General features: G+C 41.8%; 1 protein-coding gene across 1 annotated transcript in view; it reads left to right on the forward strand.

Annotated features, from left to right (window-relative positions):
* cnksr3 (cnksr family member 3) overlaps nucleotides 1–23,635 on the forward strand; it is a 68,125-nt gene that overhangs the window by 18,927 nt on the left and 25,563 nt on the right. The window contains exons 2-4 of the mRNA XM_039782029.1: nucleotides 7,073–7,236; nucleotides 16,345–16,547; nucleotides 22,981–23,068. Of these exons, the coding sequence (XP_039637963.1) occupies nucleotides 7,073–7,236; nucleotides 16,345–16,547; nucleotides 22,981–23,068 (455 nt within the window). The remainder of the gene's footprint in view (nucleotides 1–7,072; nucleotides 7,237–16,344; nucleotides 16,548–22,980; nucleotides 23,069–23,635) is intronic.

Below are 23,635 nucleotides of genomic sequence, written 5' to 3' on the forward strand. Positions count from 1 at the left end.
ATCCCATGTTCCAAGGTGGAGAAAGAGAAGGAGGATTCCACTGCCTCATACAGGAGCTGAAACTCTACCACGACCGGTTCTGGACATATTTTAGGATGTCGGTGGGACAGTTTCTAGCTTTCTTTGTGGAAGCAGCTCATTAAGTTTCATGGCTTTCTGTAACTTGTTCCAGGTAGAGGGAGCAGCAAACTTAAACACCCTTTTTCCCCAGTTCAGTTGTAACCTTTTGGAACAGACAGAAGGAAAAGATTCTGGGAACAAAGTCATATCATCATATATATATATTACATATATTAAAGAGTATTTAAACCGTTTTAACATCACATAACTTGTCAGTAGTTTTCGCTAGAGATGCCCACTCTTAGTTGACTAATTTGTCGTTCTTGTCTTAGTCGACTAAGATTTTCTTTTTTACATTAGTCATTCTTTTATGCTTTTCTTTCATGCTGAATGACTTATTTCCAAGAAGCACATCTCTGGTAAACATGAGATTTAAAGTGGTGCTTTTGCGTGAATCTCTGTGGAGGAACTCAGTTTAACAGATCTGTCGTTTATATCAACTAATAGATTAGTCGACAAAATCATATTTGTTAGTCGACTAAGAATTTCTTCAGTCAAGGACAGGACAGCTATTTATTTTTTGCAGTGTTCGTGCACACAGCCACAGTTAGCTGTGTCTCAGTCGTCCTGCTGCTTGAGAAGCGTCTCCGAAGCCAAAAACACAAACCGCTCAAGCAGTATTTCAGTGCGGTGATCCTGCTCGGACCCCGGCCGCGTGCCAGGCCGTTTGAATCCGATTTCCAACAGTTTTGGGCCGAGCGCCAAACCCTGACTGCAACGCTCAAAATGTGGAATGAGAAAAATGCCTCAACTGTCCCATAAATTAATGACATTTTATTTCTCACGAGAACATTGGATCCAGCTATGGATGTTGGCACCGTGTCGTCCTCAGGAAGCCTTTATGTTTTAGATTTTATTTTATGAAAACACAGTGGAGAGTACGCTTTCGTTTGTTAAAAATAAAAATTCCCACGACTCGGCAAAACAGTCACGCAAACCAGTTTTAAGCCGGTGATTTTGGACCCGAAACCATCACAAATGAGCGTATGACCGGACATTTCCTGCTTGTGTTGACAGAATAATCAGATTTTAAAAGCCCAGCAGAAGCTCTGATTTGCTTGTGAAGGTTTCCGTGCTCTGCAGGGAGGCTTGGCCCCGGCATGGCCATGCTTTCATTAGCAGGCGATCTGGCTGTCGCGTGACATTTAGCCGCCCCCGCTGTGCTGCTGAGAGCTTATCGGCCTCCTCCGGTGTCAATAACGGGATCCAGGCTGTCACGAACACATCCCTGATGACCGCAAACTCTCCCCAGACGCCGTCAGACGACAGCGGAAGGAGTTTAGTTTGAAATATGTTGGAATCATGGCTTCCCTGCCACCGTAAGGTTCAGGCGCAGCACCTGAGCCGAGTGAATGTAACCAAAAGACTTCTTCTCAGATCTAAGGGTTGTAGTTGGACTTCTTTAGCTCATTTTGTTGAGCTTTTCCAACGTTTCAGCAACATTTATGGTGATAATAATGGTCCAAAATGATGTGAAAAAGAGACGCAAAACTACCACAAAGGGACCCCTATCGTGCGGCCCTACTTTCTGGACACCAGCCACCACTAATTAATTAGCCAGTATGTGGAGATTTTTTGGCAACCCCAACCAGAAAGTTATGTGATGCTAAAAAGAAAACACAATTTATTAATTTGGTGGATTCTTTTTTTTTTTTTCATCAACCTGCCAACTTAGCTTAGTGAGTCAAAAAGTAAATTTCACTCACTGGTTGCATTTGTTTGGTTTAGGTGCTACCCAAAATGGCTTGGGTAGCACCTAAGACCTATAAAGCAGGGTTTTTCCTACCTTTTTAATAGGTTTAGGTGCGGCACCCGAGCCGTTTTTGGGAACCACCTAAGCCGAATGAATGTAAAATCAATGTGAGCATCAAAACTAACTAAATGACAGAAATACTCAGATCTAATGATTGTTGTTTGGTCTCCAGAGGACTTCTTTTTTTTATTGGTTTTAAGGTTTTTGGTTGTTTGGTGGTTTGTACTATCTGTTCTAGCTTTTCCAACGTTTCAGACACACGTATGGTGATAATAATGCTCCAAAGGATGTGAAATTGATGATTTATTTCTATTGAAAAACATCACATTTTCTAAAGGAAGGATCCCTAAATCCCTCTGCCAAATGTGAGCGCTTAAGTCTTTGACAACCCCAGGGAAACGGCAGAGAAAGCCCTTTTTAATAGTCTAATAGTTGTATTTGGTGTCCGAGGTGTGAGCTGGCGACAACACAGAGGTGTCCCATCAGCAGTTAGCTGGAGAGGAATGTTTCCTCCCTGCTGTCAGCGCGAGTGGCGGCCATCTGTTGTCCCGCTTGTCCGTCTGAAGACGAGCGGGAGTCACGGAGTTCCTTCGGGACACTTTAATGACCACATGCAGGGGCAGTTGTTTTCCTTTCCCCTGTTCACACCAGCTCAGGCATATGTGTTGGCCAGCTGATCCGGTGCTGAGGGCTTCACAGCGTCTGCCATTTGGTGGACGCTTCGGTGCAAAAGCTTTCTCAAACTGACGCGTATATTTTAGTTTAGGGTAACCCAGTGGGAGTCGAACACAGAGCCGTTACTCTACAGAGTTGGAAGTGCACAAATGTCAGCTTGATTTGGGGATTAATTCCCATGTTACTGTTAACTAAAATGATATTCTTGGTGTGTAAATGTAATGCCAATGCAGTTTCTCTAAACCTTTTAAAACTGTAAGAACTTTTCACTGATATTTGAGGCAGTTTGATTTACGACTTCGCTGCATTATGGGGTGACGAGGGCTGCAATTTATGTCTTCTGATTGATTGTTTGGTCTTTAAAATGTCAAAAGTTTCCATATCCCAAGGTAACCTCTTCAGATTGCTTGTTTTTGTTCAACCAACAGACCGAAAACCCCCAAAAATGTGTAATTCAAGCGCAGGCAAATAAACACTTTAGACCTGGACGAGTACATTTTTCAGCATTTTTGCTTAAAAGTTACTTTAACGATTGATCAACTATCCAAATAGTTACGGATCAACTTGAGACAAGTCGACTAGGTGTTTCAACCGTAGCCTCGCTGTTTAAATGTACACTTAAATCTAAATGGGCAACTTGAAATAAATTAATCATGAAATTAGTTAAAGGGTAACTACGGTTTTATTTTCCTATGTTGCTGTGTCTAAGTGACTGATGGGAACAACAATCTTTGACATTGGTCCAGTATTTAGCAAGATCGCTGCAGCGAAACAAGCTGCAAAAGTGCTCGTTTTTGACACTGACTCAGATTAATATTCTAAATGTCTGATAACATTATAGAAAAGGATCCCTTCAGAGATAGACCTTTAAAACCTCTTTGAGATCTTTCTGTTTAACCAGAAACAGCTCTGAGGTCGCTAGCTCTAAACCCACCAGACTCCATTAAAAAAACAATACTTTTAGCGTGTATAGAGCCAACATATTCTCACATGTAAATTCCAAAACTATGTGTTTTATTTCAACCAAAACTAGAGTTGTGATGGTTGGAAAAGTGGAAAGACGACCCAAAACGTCTTTTCAGTTTTATTTTGTTTCTGTCCACTTTGAATGAAGTGTGTATTACGATGCTAAAATTACTGTTTATTTACATGGAGTCTGGTGGGTTTAGCCAACGCAATTTCGCAGATGTTTTTATGTTTAAAAAAACAAAGGATCGTACTCTTTAACAGAAAGGTCGGCCTCCTTAGAAATCCTTTCCACGATGTTGTTCCATAACGCTCCCCGAGCTGAACTCGTTAGAGCTGGGGCCATGAGCTTTTGTCCCGATTCGATTCTTTCCCACCCCTACTGCTCGTACTGCTGTCAGCAGAATCCTGTTCTGGATGTCCGCGGATGCTCCTCCATTGATCCAGCGGTGAGAACTCTTTTATCTCGTCTCCCGCTACTGCCTTTCACAGCGAGGTCGGAGGTCAAAGTTCAGGGTCGGGCGCAGAGTGAAGCCCCTGGAGCTGGCGGTGTCTCGCTCACAGTCCCATGACGTCACTGGGAGTGAAGGCCGGGATTAGGACTGCACAACATATCGGTTTTTTGTATCGTCATCACAATCTGTCATCACAATATACTTATCGCCAACGTTATGCAAAAAAATCGCAAAAAAAGGCACTTCATAATTTATCGGTCATTCTCTTTTAGTGTTTGCCTTTTTATATTTAATTCCAGAGTTTTTGGAAGAGTTAGGTGGGCTTATTTGGCCGGGGGGTTTGGTCGTGCTTCCTCAAGAAAACGTTTTTTCAATAAATACATTTTAAAAAATCTCATTGTGGCTTTTTGCGTCTGTTTGTAGCCGTGTTGTCTCTTTTTTAAGTTGATTTAGTTTTCTTTGAGGTTGTTTTGGGTCTCTGTGGTCGTTTGGTGTCGTTTTGTCTCTTTTGTGGTAGTTTTGCGTCTCTTTTTTTTACATCGTTTCTGATCGTTATCATCACCATATCTGTGTCTTAAACATTGGAAAAGCCTGAGCAGATAATAAATAAATAACCCTAAAAAGGCTTAAAGACAAATCTTGCTAAAGAAAAGTCTTTAAGTTACATTCATGTGGCTTAGGTGCTCAGGTGCTGCACCTAAACCTTTTATAATGGCAGCGAAACTCCTGAATTCATGTTCAATTTGTTCAATAAAAGAACATTGAAAAGGATTTCCTTTCATTTGTTTCAAATTCAACAAGCAATTTGTTGTATTTTAGCAGAATACTGAGAGCAGCAGAAGTGAGAACACTTAAATATCTGTTTATTTATCACTAAGTAATATCGTTATCGCGATATTCAACAACGTTATTGCATATTTTCCTCATATCGTGCAGCCCTAGTAGGGTCCGGCCCAGGTCTCATCTGCTAGTCCTGCAGGATGAACTCATTAAAAGTGCAGTAGGTAAGACTTAATAATATAAAACTAACTTTCTGTCATATTTGCAATCCTACCTACATCACCTTTTTAAAGAACTAACGTATCTAAACATTGATGATTTTGTATTTTTAGTTAAAATTCAGTATAAGACTTTTTTAAAATGTGTTATTTTCTCGATTAGTTGTTTGGTCTCTAAAATGTAAAAGAAATGTGGATCAAAAAGCCCAAGATGACGTCCTCAAATGTCTTGTTTTGTCCACAACTCAAAGATATTCAGTTTACTGTCCCAGAGGAGAGAAGACACTAGAACATATTCACATTTAAGAAGCTGGAATCACAGAATATTTCATTAATTTCATTCTGATTAATTGAATAGTTGACAACTAATCAATTAATCGATTGCAGCTCTCAAATAAAGATGTTGAATAGCTGTTTACATAATATTTATAAGTCAAATGCTCAAATTTTATCTCCATTTATGACTCCATATTCAATCGTTTTTGTAAACTTTAGGATGTGTTTTATTTTAGCAGTTTCTTGCCCTAACAAGAGCTCCTTCAAACCGAGCGATCGACAAACGTAGATACGGTAGATAAAGGTGGAGTTTTGCTGTAATATTGGGCCGAACCTTGACTTTTATTAACAACTGAGCCGTTCACAGTTGTGACGAATGCGAGGGGTCAAACCGGGGGACCTTCTGCGTGCAGGACTGTCTGTCTGAGGCCGCAGTGATCCCGAGCAGAGGTGGTGGTGAGGCGGCAGGATGATGTTAACTCTGATGGATCAGCAGGAAGAGTCAATAAGTCCGTGTTGACTCAGCAGCTCTGTTTGCTGTCAAACCTGAACGGATCATAACCGAGACGACTTTCACTGAAACTGCTGAAAGGAAAACTCTGTCTGGGTATCGTTTACTCACGTGCACAGTGCCTGTCATTAGGGGTCAAGGTTCAACGTCAAGGTTTTTCAGTCCTTCCAGAAGAAGTTTTTTTGCGATTGTTGCGGGCAAAGAAAACCTTAATTATGCGGCACGGTTTCTTAAAAAATGCGATAAAATATGCGGGATATTTATGCAATTTTATGCGATGAAATTGCAGGAACTTGCAATAACTGCGGTTTGATGAAAAAGAGAAAAAAAAGTGATTGAAGCAATGCGGCCCCCGCATAAATATGCGGACTTTGGCTGATTATGCGTAGAATAAAAAAAAAAAACTGCATTCAAATCAAATGATTTATGATACGATGACACCCGAACGGGGAAATGGGTTGTTATATTTTCTTGCCCAATGTGGCGTTTAAAGGTGCTGTAGGTAGGATTGGGAAGATCCAGGACTTCAGTGAGCAGTGATTGACACGTAGTTAGTTATCCAATATCATTGAAATATGGATACATATCGTCATCTTTAACATAAGTCTTTATTGTGAAATTCCCACTTGATGTATATATTTTTTTAAAAGAGTAGATTTGTTTTTAATTTAACTGTCTGGAAGAGCTCAGTAGTGATATTGACCAATCATATTTAAGTTGCTTTTTGTAAATAAATATTTTGAATGTAACTGAATTGAATCGTATCGTGGCAGACTTTGCAATATCAGTAAATATCCATATCGTATCCGTATCGTGATCAAACGTGTAATTTACACCCCTACTTGTCTTCTTCCTCCCTGGCTGTGCCCTGTAAATATGTTTTTTTTTTATGTCGTTAATAAAATCCAAACAACTTAAAGAAAGCACAGGAGTGCTTTATGGAAGTCTTTCCTGTCATCTTCTTCCTCCTTGTGCCCTAAAGGTGTTTTCTAATGCCTATTTATTTTCTTCTGCAGTATTGTGTAGCTTTTTATCAAAGTGCCACTAAATCCCTGAGTCTCTGACACATCTTTCATCATCTCAGAAACATGAACCTTACTTATTACGGGAATAGCCATGGCGTAGGTTAGGTAATCCATCATCTTTTCCTTGCTTCACTTGGAAGTAGACGGTGGTTTTCTTGAGTCCCTTTATTCTAATGCCTGTTAAATTCTGTCAATAAAACCTAAACGACCTAAAGAAAGCACAGGAGTGCTTTTATGAAAGTCTTTCCTTGGTGTCCCCTCTCAGCGTGTTGTGTCTCCGTCTGTCCCCTCAGGGCTGGACGACAGCCTGCAGCCGTACATCCCGTCCTTCCAGCGGCAGCAGGTGGACGGGGAGAAGCTGCTCAGGATGTCCCACCAGGAGCTGCTGTCTCTGGGCATGGCGCGGGTCGGACACCAGGAGCTGTTGCTGGAGGCCGTGGATCTGCTCTGCGCTCTGGTCAGTCACACACTTCATCGTTGTCAGGGTTCTTTCCTCAAACGTTCATAGCTCACAGTGTATGTTCATGCATGTATAGTCTATATCCACCACCTTTTACTTCAGGGATTTGCTCCGTTGCAGCCGGATATTGCGCCGTATGCCTTTTCGGCCGGGTGTCCGTTACCTTCCTCTTTCTTTGTGCTGGCGTTCTAACCTCCGGTGCATTTGTGAGGACTATGGTTAACTGCTCCTCAGATCTCTGCAGGGTAAATCCAGACAGTTAGCTAGACTATCTGTCCAATCTGAGTTTTCTGTTGCACGACTAAAACTACTTTTGAACGTAGACATGTTCCACCAAAACTAGTTCCTTCCTGAGACTATTTTCCAGAGGCACCGTTGCTCCGTGCGACGCTTAGCTTCGCCCAAGACGATTGTGGAGGAAGGTCTGGCAATGCGAGACTAGTGTATAATGTTGCTCAGTGAGTGAGCTATAGGCTACAACTCTTTTAGGACTGTATGTGTTTACTTTTTGGCCAACTTGCACTTGGTATGGAAAGCTGAACTAGCTGTTAGCAGTTCCTGTTTGGGCTGTAACCACAAGACAGACAACTATTGATACTGAGGAAATTCCCAAACATGAGGATTATGAGCAAGGCCACACAGAGTCTGCGGAGGCAGAACTTTCCGCAGAACTTTCCGCAGATTTTAAACAAATTAAAATAAAAACTCAGAATGTTAACACATCTCCACTTAAGCTGAAAGAAAGCAGATTCTGTTTGGGTCTGATCAGGAGTCATAAGGAGCGTTTTTTTTTCTATGAATCTAACAGTATGTGTATACCTCTAAATGTGAGAAGTTAGAGTTAATGACATCATGCTTGACTCTATGTTCTGTGCAGCAGCGGCCACAGATCCACAGTGACAAAACCTCCTGTGGTTGTTGGTAGTTTCTTTGTCTTTGTTTGACTCAGCAGTCAGAGGCTGCTTGTGTCTGACTCACTCCGATGTCAGACTCTCTCTGTAACGCCGTCACTGATGAGTAAATATGTTTGACGTACTTGTTTCCAACCCATTGCTCCTTGTTCAGCGTTGCTGTAATCTACTGGTTTCTCGTTGCCGTTCTACCTCTGTGGGCCGTGCTCACCTGACGAGCGTGGTTTCGCTAACAGTCAACAACCGACAAACAGCCAAAGAAACTTAACAGCTCTGTCGACCACGTGCTGAGATGTAGAAAGTTATTTTAAGTCCTGTACCAAACCCAAACATCTGTGTTCTGTTACACCCCAAATAAATATTCCAAGGAGCTTCACACACTGGTGACCTCAAGCTGCAGCCAGTTATCAGAATTGTTTGGACTTCAGAAGCCACGAGAAGTGCTGTAACACCAGTAACCTGCAGTCCGCGTGGTCACGTTATACCCAGAGGAACGTAAATGGACGTTCCCCCTTCATATCAAAATGTTCAGAACAAACTCAACTTTCTGTACAGTGACGCGCAAAATAGATAAAGAGATGTAAAGAGATAATTTGGCTCTAAAGCGGAAATATTTCTCAAATCTCTTGTGAAAGCAAACCTACGCTCAATCGTTTCGGTGTTGGAAATGAGTTCACAAAAGTCTTGGGTTCACAAAAGCATAGCGTAGTATATGAATAAAATAAATAAAAAATAAATATCAAAAATGAAATTTTGTAATATCGCTTTTTGAGTGTAGACAACCCTCAGAGGGTTAAATAAAATCAAACTAATTAAAATCGATACAGCATAGTATCGCGATATTTAGGACCACAATGGAAATAAGTTTGTAACTTTCTTGTGTTATCCTCGACAGTTCTGATAAATGTACAATGTCACTGTGTTGGCATCTTGTTATGCATTTATTTTTGTTACTGTCTAATAAATCAATCAATCAATTTTCCATGGCAATACTGTATCCATACAAGGACACCAAGTATCGGCCTTTTTTAAAAAATATATAAATTACACATGACAATTAAACTTTTGGGTACCAGAATGAAAAGAAATCTGCTTTTTTTCAGTCCTACTAGTTGGTGCAGTTGAGTTTTTTGAAGTGATATGAACAAACGGAGAAATTTATCTTTTTAGATCAAACGGCTTTAAAAAAAAGTTTTCTCTAGTGACGTTGAACATGGGGGAAAAAGTGTAAAAATTGTTATAAATTGCAGTATTTGGCAGAAATCCCAATATGTTTAAAATTGTGATGATATTTTGTGGGTGTGTGTGGGGCCTCTGGTGATTCCCACCCCTAACTGAAAGTACCTGAAAGAGCTCCCGTATCTTTCTTAGAAGAAGCTCCTTGTCTGTCCACGTGTAAAGGAGCTCTCCTGCTGACAGCCGAGCAACATCATATTTTCTAATCATGTGAATGTGTTGAATCTGAGCGCCCAGGGGGGCAGGGAAGGGGCCTGAGTACCCAGGGCACTCATGTGAGGAGGGCCCAAAAAGATGCTAGAATGAATAGCTGTGGATAGCTATGGAGGGGCCCATAGAGAATGCCTTTATACAGGGCCCAGAATGTTGTGCTACGCCCCTGTCCATGTCTATCACATCTGATAGCAGTGGTTTATACCAGTCCTGCCTCTCATGCCAGAGAATGTGCTGATGTAAATAAAAGGCACTGTGTTCAATCTTTATCAGATCTGGCAACATGCCCACACTGCTGGTTTTAATACTTCCACACTGTAAAAGAAAAAGAAACGTGGCAAAGGTTTCTGCAGAGAACTGATTTAGTTTCATTGTTCAAATTGAAACCAAATGATGTTTCCAAACTTGTGTTTTAAGACGTGAAAAAACTGTACAATCCTAAAATCCCTCAAACCAAAAAAATCAAAAATTAGAACATGAATTACCACATTTTAGACTGACACAAGTACACTTTGGCAGTCTGCTGTGAAATTACTATATTTTCACAAAATGACCAAAGTTGCGTATTCAAAAAGCGAAGAGGAATGCCTTCAAAAGGCCTTCCCTTTCCTTTAAATGTTCATTTTAAGATGCAGTATTTGACCTCAGCTGAAGCAAACCCACCAAGAAAACAGCCAAACAATTCAGAGTTGTTGTTGTTTAAAACAGATAAAGTGTTGGCCTGCAGACAGAGCTCCCTCAGTCAGCTGTTTATGAGCTCTGACTGTCTGTGTCGCAGTGAAAAGGAGGATTTACAGTCAGTGCTGAGGTTTAACGGTGCAACTGATCTGAATGGGATCCAGCCGCCTTTTTAAATGGAGCCTGACAGTCTGCTGTCACCGCTGACAAAATAAAAGGGACCACAGAGACGGTTATCACACATACTTCTACTGTTTACAGTGTCACAGAAGCTTTGGGAAATCAGTTATTCTTACATCCATCAATATCAACTTTGTTCCAGTCCAGGGTAGTTAAAGGGACGATTATCTGACAGATAATCTTTGTGTCTAGATATTTGTTTAGAACAAGGGAAAATCCCTTTAAAAAGTTTATTTTTTTAAAACTCTAAAGGAATCTGGTCTAGCCTGACAAGCCAGACCCCCATCGAGATGTTGGGTCTGGGAACTCCCCGTTGGCAGAGCTCAATCCGAGGGGCGGGATAAACGGTTGTCTTTCAAATTCTCTCTGCACGCAATAGGATAGCGCTACAACCAATCAGAGCAACGCTAGTTAATAGATTCAACTTCTGCCTTAGCCAGTTGGCAAAACTCCGAACACATCTTCCTTTTTTAAGAATGACTTCAGTGCCGTTCTTTGTTCTTTTCTCAAAGAAAAGCTGAACTCCAAGTCTTCCAGCCAAAGCCGGTTCCAAAGACCGCTGTTCGCCAACAGCAGCAGCCATCTTCTTTGCTTTCAAGTAGCGGGGAATTCACGCGGATGTTATGTTAAGCCCCGCCCACCGATTCTATACACGATGTGATTGGCCCGGCTAGAGTTGCAAATTACATTTGCTGCCACTAGGGTGCGCCTACATTTCTAGGCCCCTCTGTTTCAAGTAAGCTGGGGACTTAGCTTGGTTTTAAGGGGTATCCACCCCTTCCCCTTAGCCCTACCCCTCGATCAAAATGAGAATTGGGATAGCCCTTAGTCTCACGTGAACACGCAAAACTAAGGGGAAGGGGTTAGGGGAAGGGGGAAGACAGAGAAATGAGATTCAGCCTAAGTCTGGACATGAGCAGATGCAGACTGCTACACTGTAAACCTTTTTTAATGTGAATTTACAGCCAAAATCTCACAGCATCTTACTGTTTTTAATGTTATACAGGATCATACTGTAAATGGCAATGCATTCTGGGAGAAATAATAATATATACAATCAAATAATACGGTAAGAAACTGTCTATTTACAGTAAAATACAGTATGCTTACTCAAACGGTTTACTGGCAAAGCTGCTGCCAGTTTATTACTGTAAACAGTGTAGGGCATTAGGATCCTTAAATATCTAAAACTGCTTTGTCAGTGTGGAATAGTCACTTCAAAGTTGTCATTTAATCAGTACTGTTACATTACATGTCATTTAGCTGACGCTTTTATCCAAAGCGACTTACAATTGCTATATATATCAGAGGTAACACACCTCTGGAGCAACTAGGGGTTAAGTGTCTTGCTCAGGGACACGTTGGTTGATGTATCGCAGTGGGAATCGAACCCTGATCTCCCACACCAAAGGCACGTGTCATATCCACTGCGCCATCACCACCACTGTAAGTGAAAAATGTGCTAATGGGTCGAGATACGTTTGTGTCTGATATGACTCAGCTTGTTAGGAAATAAAACTGTGACATTATCTTGAAGTAAAGCAGATCGACTCAAGCTGTGTGTGTGTGTGTGTGTGTGTGTGTGTGTGTGTGTGTGTGTGTGTGTGTGTGTGTGTGTGTGTGTGTGTGTGTGTGTGTGTGTGTGTGTGTGTGTGTGTGTGTGTGTGTGTGTGTGTGTGTGTGTGTGTGTGTGTGTGTGTGTGTGTGTGTGTGTGTGTGTGTGTGTGTGTGTGTGTGGCCAGTTCTGTAGTTCAGTTTAGGTCAGTGGTTCCCAGCTGACCCAGTAAGTAGGTAAGTCAGTAAAGCTCTATTCGTACAGGACTAGCATTACCAGGGGACCTCATGTGATTTAGAAATCATATATTCTCAGGCATAAGAATATAGTACTTGGGCGGAATGATTTGCTTTGCAACAACCTGTCTGAGAATATAGTTCCCGGTTTGATTACGGTTTGAAGACGGCAGTGTCTCATGTTACGTTGTTTTTTTGTACACGCTGTGACTCTACAAATCACAACATGTAAACAGGAACATATTGGCGTTATTTTGTCAGCTTTTTAAAAGCCCGAACCCGTTTACAGCCCGACATTATTCAAAAGTGTGCACGCACACACACAGCTCTTTTGCCTTTTGTCAAGAATGAGTCATTTATACATTTTTTAACATAATTTATTCATGACTAACGTCGGCTACAGGCCACTTGGAAGTTGGAACAAAGAAATAAAATAAGTCCTCCAGAGGCCAGCCTCCATTTCACCTCCTCAGCATCCATTTTCACGCTAATCGAAACTCATCACCTGACCGCTCATTTACCACGCAACCCAGAGCGCAAGCCCAGCCCGAGCCCGGCCCGAGCCCGGCCCGAGCCCGTGTAAAATGATAGAAATTAAGACCGAACCTGTCGGCAAAGATCTTCAGCTCTAGCGCAGATCATTTTTGGCTCCAAGAAAGCTTCATGCGCCAATTAGCATCTCTGATAGGAAACGGGGCTCCACATGGAACGCTGTGTCCAGTTCTAATTATACACGCGCGGTCCAGCTCCGATCGTTGAGGGTTGTAAAGGAGACTTGGCTGACAACCGTTGACTCAAGATCGAAAGTTGGAATTGGGAAAAAAAACTGAACTTTACTCATATTCTAAACTCAAGGTTAATTTGCTAGCTTTTTCCAAGGCTTCGGATCTCCCCCAGCGAAAATGGAAGTCCTTATGAGACCCAAGTACAGAACATGGACGTGACATCGGACCGGACAGAGTCACGGATAGATCTTTCAGCAGCAGCAGCAGCTCGAGTGATTCAGGGAGAGTTTCCTGTCTGACTCAATAGAAGGTCAAGGGACGTTCCTATTTTTTTCTTCTTTTTGCAGCACAGAGCTGAGTTCACTGTTCTCTGGTGTGGAGCAGGAAACAGATGTGACCCCTCCCACCTGTCAGAAAGACCCCCCACCCTTCCCCTGACACACACACACACACACACACACACACACACACACACACACACTTTCAAACACAGTAGAGGAAGATCCGTTTCAGTTTTGTTCCAGCAGCAGTTTCCGCTGCCTGTCAGATGATCAGTTTTCCACCTGAGACCTTTTCAAACACCACAGCTTTATCAGAGGAGTTAAAAGAACACAGTCGTGCTGTGTAGAGCTTAGTATCTGACGGCCCTTGTGTTGTATAAGTGCTACAGAAGATAAATAAATCTCCTTGTTACCGTTACGAGCTAAGCTAAATGAGCTTAGGTCTCCCAACCACGTGTCAGAGCCGCAGTTCCTGCAGAGTGACCGAGCCAAAGCCACTCCAAGCGTAAAGACAATCAGTAGAAGATGTCAGTAATTAAAACTGTAGGCTTTACCTCACAGATCTTCTCGACTTCCTAAAGTTAAGACCGATAATGTAATATTGTTTCAATAACATTTTTTCCCAAGAAAAAATGCCAAACATTAGCTGATTCCAGCTTCTTTAAAATGTGAGGGTTTGGTGATTTTCTTACTCGTAAGTGTTCCTTCTAGGAATATCTTTTGGGTTTAAAATCTAAATGTATTACCTTGGACTCTGGGAAATCATAACCGCGTTCTTCACTACTTCCTGACTTTTTATCGACAAAACGACGCATTTAATCAAGAAAACAATCATCACAATAATCAATAATGAAAATATATTTGTTAGTCGCAGCCCTACACACGCGGCTTTCAAAATGAACAGCTTCTACTCGTTTCATCCTTCATGTGGCACATAGAGCTTGTATTGGTATTGTTTTATCTTTTTGTGATGATCAAGAAATAGTTTACTTTAGTGGTAACCCCCCGCAGATATCCGAAATGCTACATCCCTGGACATTTAAAAAAACTCCTGAAACATCAACTCCTGAACTCCTGAAACATCATCTGTTCACCACAGCCTACAACCTCCTTTAGCTTAGCCACAGTAATTCTGTAACGTGTCCTTCAGTTACACGTTACACACTGGACCTTTTTTAAAGAAATGTGAAAATGTAAAAACAGAGTAGTAAGGCCTGTTTTTTTCACCATGATAGTCAACTTTACTCTTTATTAAAAACAGTTCTGCCTGAACAGAATGCTGCTGAAGAAATTAGTTGATTAATTTATAGGTTAAGAAATTCATCAAGTAAAATACTAAACATTCTCTAGTTCCCAGGTTCTCAAACATGAAGATTTGCTGCTTTTCTTTTCCTATTTTAATGTCTTTGTAAATGTAGTATCTTTTTTTGTGAGTGTTGGTCAGACATGAACAATTTGAAGACATCCCCTTGGATTCTGGGATATTGTGATGGGAATCTTTTATCGTTTATCGACATTTTCTAGACTAAACAGTTAATTGATGTCTGTTGATTGTCGGAAAAACAATCAAGAGGTTGATCAAAAAGTGTGAATAATAGAAAATTAAAGCTCGTTCTGATTGACATATCTGATCACTTTACTTCCAATGTGATTTGAAAGTTGACCTGAAACATGTCTGAACTGTAAGGTGTCATGTTTGTTTTTTACAGTGCAGTCTGTCGACAGGTGGAAAGCCAGTTTGGCTGCAGATATTTTTATTGGCTTTGAGTGTCCCAACGCCTCAAACATCTTGGCAGCCTCAGGCGAGCCAGCGTGTTCACACTGTCAGCTGACTGAGAGAATACATTAGATCTGTGAAGATGGGAGAAGAATCTGATCCGCTGCAGCTATTATTGTTTAGTTTTATTAGGACAATGTTACATTAATCAATATTTCTGTAAAAAAAAAAGTGTTAGCCATTTTCAACTGTAGTCCTAGTTACCTAGCGTGGATTGTCTTTATGGTGGGAGGAAAAACTGGAGCACAGGGAGGAAAGCCACGCAAACACGGGGAGAACATGCAAACTCCACACAGAAAGTCCCTGTCCGGACCGGGGATCAAACTCTGCAGTTCCTACTTGCTGTGTGGCAGAAGTGCTAACCACTGAGCCACCCATAAAAACATTTTTTTATTAGTGTTAATTTCGTCAGACGAGACTAAATATGTTCGTCAACGACCTTTTTTTTCCATGACTAAGACGAGACGATGACGAGACTGCGCCAATGTCCATAAACGCTGACTAAGACTAAATTAACGTGCGTTATTGTTGACGAAAAAAGACGAGACTAAAATGTTTGGCATAAAATAAAAACTAAGATAAAATCTCTCTTCATTTTTGTCTACAATCATCTCTACTTTTTCATCATGAGATAGAATATTCAGCTGTTACTGAGACCCGTTGCTACGGCACCGACAGGCGCCCTAACGACCGTTAGCTACCGGACCGAATAGCCTGCGCTTCTCTCTGATGCTCCTAATCGGACGTTAGAGTCAACCCAAACATCGCTGCGGGGCGCTAGTTAACAGTACACTTGGCAGCAGGTAACGTTAGCATACCGTTAGCTAGTTAACACTACACTTGGCAGCAGGTAACGTTAGCATACCGTTAGCTAGTTAACACTACACTTGGCAGCAGGTAACGTTAGCATACCGTTAGCTAGTTAACACTACACTTGGCAGCAGGTAACGTTAGCCTACCGTTAGCTAGTTAACACTACACTTGGCAGCAGGTAACGTTAGCATACCGTTAGCTAGTTAACACTACACTTGGCAGCAGGTAACGTTAGCCTACCGTTAGCTAGCAGTTGGATTTAACACAGTTAAAAGGCTTATCAGAAATAATTTATTTCAAAAAAGACTTGACTAAAATGACGAGACTTTTAGTCGACTAAAACTTGACTAACAAAAATTTTTTGGCACAAGACTAAGACTAAATTAAAAATAGGTGACAAAATTAACACTATTTTTTATAAAAGACTCCGAAAGTTAGAATGATAATTGATTAAAGTATTGGTTATGTTTTAAAATGTACGGTTGTTGTTGTTTTCACAGAACTACGGCGTGGAGAAGGACAACCTGAAGACTCTGGTGGGGAAGATGAGAGCGGCGCACCACAACCTGAACAGCTCGGTGTCGCAGCGCAGGAAGAACCCGGCCTACCACTGCAAAATCTCCCATCAGCCCTCCAACGAGTTCCTGACCGCCGTGGTCGAGCTGATCGGCGCCGCCAAGAGTCTGCTGGCCTGGCTGGACAGGTAGACACAAATCCAGGGTTTTTCCCTGCCAGTATAAGACTCAGGGTGCAAGATAGATGTGAAAATAATGGTCCAAAATGTTGTCAAATTGCACTTTGACAGGAGGACCCCTACACCCCTCCGCCAAAGTATGTGCACCTAAAGTCTTCGACAAACCGAGGGAAAACACCGTAAACACGCTGAGGGTCTGGAACCATTGTTTCTGGTTCAGTAGGTGTGTAAAGACCTACGCACGAATACACGACACCGAAATGCTAAATAATCGCCTGTGAATGTTTCACGCCCAAACCTATTCACACCGGCAGCGATGCAAGTTTGAATGTTTGCGCCAGCTCCTCTACCATGACGGTGGGACAGTTTGAAGACCTTCTGGGGACGCTATGGTTCGGACAGCAGCCTCGGTTTTGCTGTATTGCGATTCTCATAAAGGCGGTTACACACCAACCAGACGGCCGGCCGTCGGCAGAAAAGCCAGTCGGACTGATCAGTCTCCCCGAGTTGGTCCAAAAAGTTGGAATTGGAAATTGATTTATTTGAAACAGGGACAGTGCACAAATAAACATTAAACTTGTTAAACAAGAGAATATGTCTTGGGCCAGGTTATAGCAACAATTGCTAATTTCCACCTGTAGTCCCTGGGCAGGTATGACAAATTTAAAACAAAACAAAACAATTTACAATTTTAAATAGAAATATCACAAAACTATATATAAATGACATGATGTGCATAGTAATTAAAAGTGCCTCGGAACACACCGAAGAGACGAGACGTAATACGTCTCCAAAGCAGCAGGCGCCGCTAATCTGTATTGTCGCCCAAAAAATGAACACTGGCAGCTGATTGGACGAACACGTCACATGGGTTTGTTTTCTCCGGAAATTCAAAGACAGACAGAATACGATCTCATATTGTACTAAAATAGTTCACTGAAACATGTTTCTGAAAACATTTTAAGAGAGAAATAGGCCGAATGAATCTGTCTTCATTTCAGCTCAACAAAGGTCAGTTTAAAAGATTTTCCTCAGATTTTGAGAGACTCTAGTCACCTCATTGCGCTCGCCATTTCCGGGTTAGTCCCGACTGCCCTGCCGGCGACCGAACATGTCAGCTCGGCCAAAATGAACGCCGTCAGCCCGGCCGAAGCCCCCCCGAGACTGACGACGGCACGGGACACACCGAACAGACTCGAGTCACCGACCTCGCCAGACTGTCCCACGGCCGATTATCGGGTTAGTGTGTCAGCGCCTTAAGTAAACAACACAACGGGATTGGTTGATGTCTTTATTCGCGGTGCGAAAGCTGCAAAAATCGGCCTCCTTCTGGGGAAAAGAAAAATGACGTTGCTTTATCGCCACTGTGCGAAAGTTCTCGTGACAAAATCAACAGTTCTAAAAAAATTTATTGACGTGCGAATTAATCACACGGAAAAGAACGCCCCCAGTGTGAATAGACCTTAGGAGAAATACGAAAGAGTGTCCCACAAAGTCTAGCCCACACACACAGGTACTGTATCAGTGCGGGTCCTTGTTTGCTGTTGAGATGTCTGTCAGCTGTCAGTGCGCCTCTCCGTCTGCTGTTTGACTCCTTCAGCTTTTTCCCAGCTTGTATCAGCTTGAAGAACATTCCTGCTCACTGCAGCTGCTGCACACAAAGCCCGACAAGTTTCTGCACCGACGCCCAAAACGCACCTGACATCTGTCGTGTGTCAGGCCACGCACACGCCAACACCTTGAGCTGGTGTTGAATCTGAGTCTAATATCCAATCCAGAACATTAAAATCTCATTTTTTAGCAAACCACAGTATCGAACAGTACATTTAAGATTCGGTTGAGGTGTGTAATCACCTTTTGGTTGCAGGCACAAAGTCTAATTAATGTTTATATCCTGTAGCTGCAACGTGAAAATGAGATAAGCAGCAGAAGATATGTAAAGATATTGAAATTGAATGTGCAGCTGGCTTATTTTTGCACACCTTATTTTTCTCCAGCTACTTGCTCCAAAAAAGTCCTGAGTCCCAACTATTATGTTGGAAAGCTTAAAATATTATGGATATAATATGCACAAAGGTTTAAAATGGACTCTTGAAACTGAAACCAGAACAGACGCCAGCTTTGGAGAGAACACCATTTAGAAAACCAATTTTTATTTCTGCTTGTTTGCGAGTTAATAATGGAGTTGGACGATGCTGACAATAAACGGCAACGTCAACAGTGCGAATCCGGCTACTATCCTCTTTATGGCTGTTCAATAAAGGCATAAAAGGTCAACATGACAATAATAATAATAAAAAAGTGAGCAAAGGTTGGCTATTTCCCACCCACTAGAACGTCCTGTCGTTAAAATAACCCAGGTACAATCTGGGTGTGAAAGGGTTTAAAGGTGACGTCACTTCTTGTTGATGTTTGAAGTATTTTCAAACAAAACGGAGGCTAGCTCGCCCCTCCCTCCTCCTCATCCCGTCCCCTCCCTTCAGTGCTTTACAGTGTGTTCAGGGGACAGGCAGCTAGCAGATAGTGAGATGTTTTTTACAGTGTGTTCAGGGGACAGGCAGCTAGCAGATAGTGAGGAGATGTTTTTTACAGTGTGTTCAGGGGACAGGCAGCTAGCAGATAGTGAGGAGATGTTTTTTACAGTGTGTTCAGGGGACAGGCAGCTAGCAGACAGTGAGGAGATGTTTTTTACAGTGTGTTCAGGGGACAGGCAGCTAGCAGATAGTGAGGAGATGTTTTTTACAGTGTGTTCAGGGGACAGGCAGCTAGCAGATAGTGAGGAGATGTTTTTTACAGTGTGTTCAGGGGACAGACAGCTAGCAGACAGTGAGGAGATGTTTTTACAGTGTGTTCAGGGGACAGGCAGCTAGCAGATAGTGAGGGAGATGTTTTTACAGTGTGTTCAGGGGACAGACAGCTAGCAGACAGTGGAGGAGATGTTTTTACAGTGTGTTCAGGGGACAGGCAGCTAGCAGATAGTGAGGAGATGTTTTTTACAGTGTGTTCAGGGGACCGACAGCTAGTAGATAGTGAGGAGATGTTTTTACAGTGTGTTCAGGGGACAGGCAGCTAGCAGATAGTGAGGAGATGTTTTTACAGTGTGTTCAGGGGACAGACAGCTAGCAGATAGTGAGGAGATGTTTTTACAGTGTGTTCAGAGGACAGGCAGCTAGCAGATAGTGAGGAGATGTTTTTACAGTGTGTTCAGAGGACAGGCAGCTAGCAGATAGTGAGGAGATGTTTTTACAGTGTGTTCAGGGGACAGGCAGCTAGCAGATAGTGAGGAGATGTTTTTACAGTGTGTTCAGGAGGACAGGCAGCTAGCAGATAGTGAGGAGATGTTTTTACAGTGTGTTCAGGGGACAGACAGCTAGCAGATAGTGAGGAGATATTTTTACAGTGTGTGCTCAGGGACAGACAGCTAGCAGATAGTGAGGAGATGTTTTTACAGTGTGTGGGACAGGCAGCTAGCAGACAGTGAGGAGATGTTTTTACAGTGTGTTCAGGGGACAGGCAGCTAGCAGACAGTGAGGAGATGTTTTTACAGTGTGTTCAGGGACAGGCAGCTAGCAGATAGTGAGGAGATGTTTTTACAGTGTGTTCAGGGGACAGGCAGCTAGCAGATGAGTGAGGATATGTTTTTACAGTGTGTTCAGGGGACAGGCAGCTAGCAGATAGTGAGGAGATGTTTTTACAGTGTGTTCAGGGGACAGGCAGCTAGCAGATAGTGAGGAGATGTTTTTACAGTGTGTTCAGGGGACAGGCAGCTAGCAGATAGTGAGGAGATGTTTTTTACAGTGTGTTCAGGGGACAGGCAGCTAGCAGATAGTGAGGAGATGTTTTTACAGTGTGTTCAGGGGACAGGCTGCTAGTAGATAGTGAGGAGATGTTTTTACAGTGTGTTCAGGGGACAGACAGCTAGTAGATAGTGAGGAGATGTTTTTACAGTGTGTTCAGGGGACAGGCAGCTAGCAGATAGTGAGGAGATGTTTTTACAGTGTGTTCAGGGGACAGGCAGCTAGTAGATAGTGAGGAGATGTTTTTTACAGTGTGTTCAGGGGACAGGCTGCTAGTAGATAGTGAGGAGATGTTTTTACAGTGTGTTCAGGGGACAGGCAGCTAGTAGATAGTGAGGAGATGTTTTTACAGTGTGTTCAGGGGACAGGCTGCTAGTAGATAGTGAGGAGATGTTTTTACAGTGTGTTCAGGGGACAGACAGCTAGTAGATAGTGAGGAGATGTTTTTACAGTGTGTTCAGGGGACAGGCAGCTAGCAGATAGTGAGGAGATGTTTTTGGTGTGTTCAGGGGACAGACAGCTAGCAGATAGTGAGGAGATGTTTTTTACAGTGTGTTCAGGGGACAGACAGCTAGCAGATAGTGAGGAGATGTTTTTTACAGTGTGTTCAGGGGACAGACAGCTAGCAGATAGTGAGGAGATGTTTTTTACAGTGTGTTCAGGGGACAGGCAGCTAGCAGATAGTGAGGAGATGTTTTACAGTGTGTTCAGGGGACAGGCAGCTAGCAGATAGTGAGGAGATGTTTTTTACAGTGTGTTCAGGGGACAGGCAGCTAGCAGATAGTGAGGAGATGTTTTTTACAGTGTGTTCAGGGGACAGGCAGCTAGCAGATAGTGAGGAGATGTTTTTTACAGTGTGTTCAGAGGACAGGCAGCTAGCAGATAGTGAGGAGATGTTTGCTGTATGTGACAAAAAATGTTGTAGCCTGAAAAGAGTACCTTTTAAGATATTCAAAAAGACATTCAACAGCATTGAGTGTGTCATCAACCAAAACAGAAGCTACTATCACAGGGCTTTCCCTAGGTTTGTGAAAAACTTTGGTGCACATATTTGGGGTCCTCCCATAAGAAAATGTTTGGTTTTTCAATTTAAAATCACTTGGCATCACTTTGAACCATTCCTATTACCACCATATCAGTGTCTTAAATGTTAGAAAAGCCAGAGCAGATACTAAGTAAATAACACTCGAAAAGCTTAAAAACAAAACTTGCTAAAGAAGTCCAAGATAAAAAATATGATGACAATACGAACATATTTCCAGCGTTTTCCCTGGCTTTGTGGAAGATTTAGGTGCACGTATTTGGCAGGGGGGTTTAGGCGTCCTTCCTAAAGAAAATGTGAAATTTGTCACCATAATAAATGCAATTTCCGCGTACATTTTGTGTCTCTTTGTGGTAGTTTTGTGTCTCTTTTCCACATCATTTTGGACCATTATTATCACCATAGCTGTGTCTGAACTGTTGGAAAAGCTCGACAAAACTTGCTAAAGAAGTCCAACTACAGTCATTAGAGAAAGAGAAGAGTCGTTTAGTTCGTATTGATGTAATGTCATTGATTTTACATTCATTCGGCTTAGGTGGTGCCTAAAACGGCTTGGGTGCTGCGCCTTAAGCCTTATTAATAGGGGTGCATGATATATCGACTCAATGTCGTTATCGCGATAGCACGTTGCGCAATATTACATCGAAAGTGTTGCAATAAGTATGCAATATTTACTTTATATAGTGCAGCGCTGCGTCCCGTCCGTTGGCTGTTAGTTGTGTTTTGATTTAGAGCTGTCCAACCAGTAGAACATGTCCTGTTCTCTTTATTTATATATTTTATACTGTCCAACCAGTAGAACATGTCCTGTTCTCTTTATTTATATATTTTATACTGTCCAACCAGTAGAACATGTCCTGTTCTCTTTATTTATATATTTTATACTGTCCAACCAGTAGAACATACTGTCCAACCAGTAGAACATGTCCTGTTCTCTTTATTTATATATTTTATACTGTCCAACCAGTAGAACATGTCCTGTTCTCTTTATTTATATATTTTATACTGTCCAACCAGTAGAACATGTCCTGTTCTCTTTATTTATATATTTTATACTGTCCAACCAGTACAACATGTCCTGTTCTCTTTATTTATATATTTTATACTGTCCAACCAGTAGAACATGTCCTGTTCTCTTTATTTATATATTTTATACTGTCCAACCAGTAGAACATGTCCTGTTCTCTTTATTTATATATTTTATACTGTCCAACCAGTACAACATGTCCTGTTCTCTTTATTTATATATTTTATACTGTCCAACCAGTACAACATGTCCTGTTCTCTTTATTTATATATTTTATACTGTCCAACCAGTAGAACATGTCCTGTTCTGTAGACATGGTCCTTATTTATATATTCATGTTGGACCAGTCCAATATGACTGTCATTTGAAATAAACCTTGTGTTGTATTTGTTATGAATTACGAATTTGTTTAAAAATATTGAAATTAGTGGCCGGGTTGGCTCAGTGGGTAGAGCAGGCGCACATATACTGAGAGGTCTCACCTAGCTGTCCTGTCATTAATAAATTATCTTTAAATAAAAAAAAAAAAACTCCAGATGGCCTCGCTGTAACAAAACTTCTGTTCTGTGTTTGCAGGACTCCGCTGACGAGCGCCAACGACTTCACCTCCACCAAAAGCCGAATCATCCAGCTGTGTCTGGAGCTCACCTCCACCGTGCAGAAGGTCAGTGAGGTTCTGGCTAGGGCTGCAGCCAACCATTATTTCAACATTGATTAATCTGCCGATTATTTTCTCGATTAATCGCTCGGTCTATGAAATGTCAAAAGAATTGTGAGGAATGTCCATCCGAGGTGATGTCTTTATATGTCTTGTTCTCTGAAGATATTCAGTTTAATGTAGTCTCTAGTTTTTATGTTTTTAAAAAAAAAAGGATCTTACTCTTCAACAGAAATGTCGACCTCCTTAGAAATCCTTTCCATGTTTGTCAGATACTTAGAATATTAATCTGAGCAAAATAAGCACTTTTGAGAAGGTAAATACAAGCTGGACAATTGCCCTATTAACTTGTATTGTAGCTTAGTTTCTCTACTGCCGACTGTAGTGATCTCGCTTAATACTGGACCAATGTCAGAGATTGTTGTTCCCATCAGTCACTCAGACACAAACACATAGGAAAATAGGGTTTGAAAAACACGGTAATTACCCTTTAAAAAACTGTGAAACCGTTAAAACAGTCAACATTTCCCTTTTAACACTTTTTCCCATTGAACTGTTTTTTATTCATTCAGA

This window comes from Perca fluviatilis, chromosome 18 (genome assembly GCF_010015445.1).
Source record: "Perca fluviatilis chromosome 18, GENO_Pfluv_1.0, whole genome shotgun sequence".
NCBI classification, from domain to species: domain Eukaryota; kingdom Metazoa; phylum Chordata; class Actinopteri; order Perciformes; family Percidae; genus Perca; species Perca fluviatilis.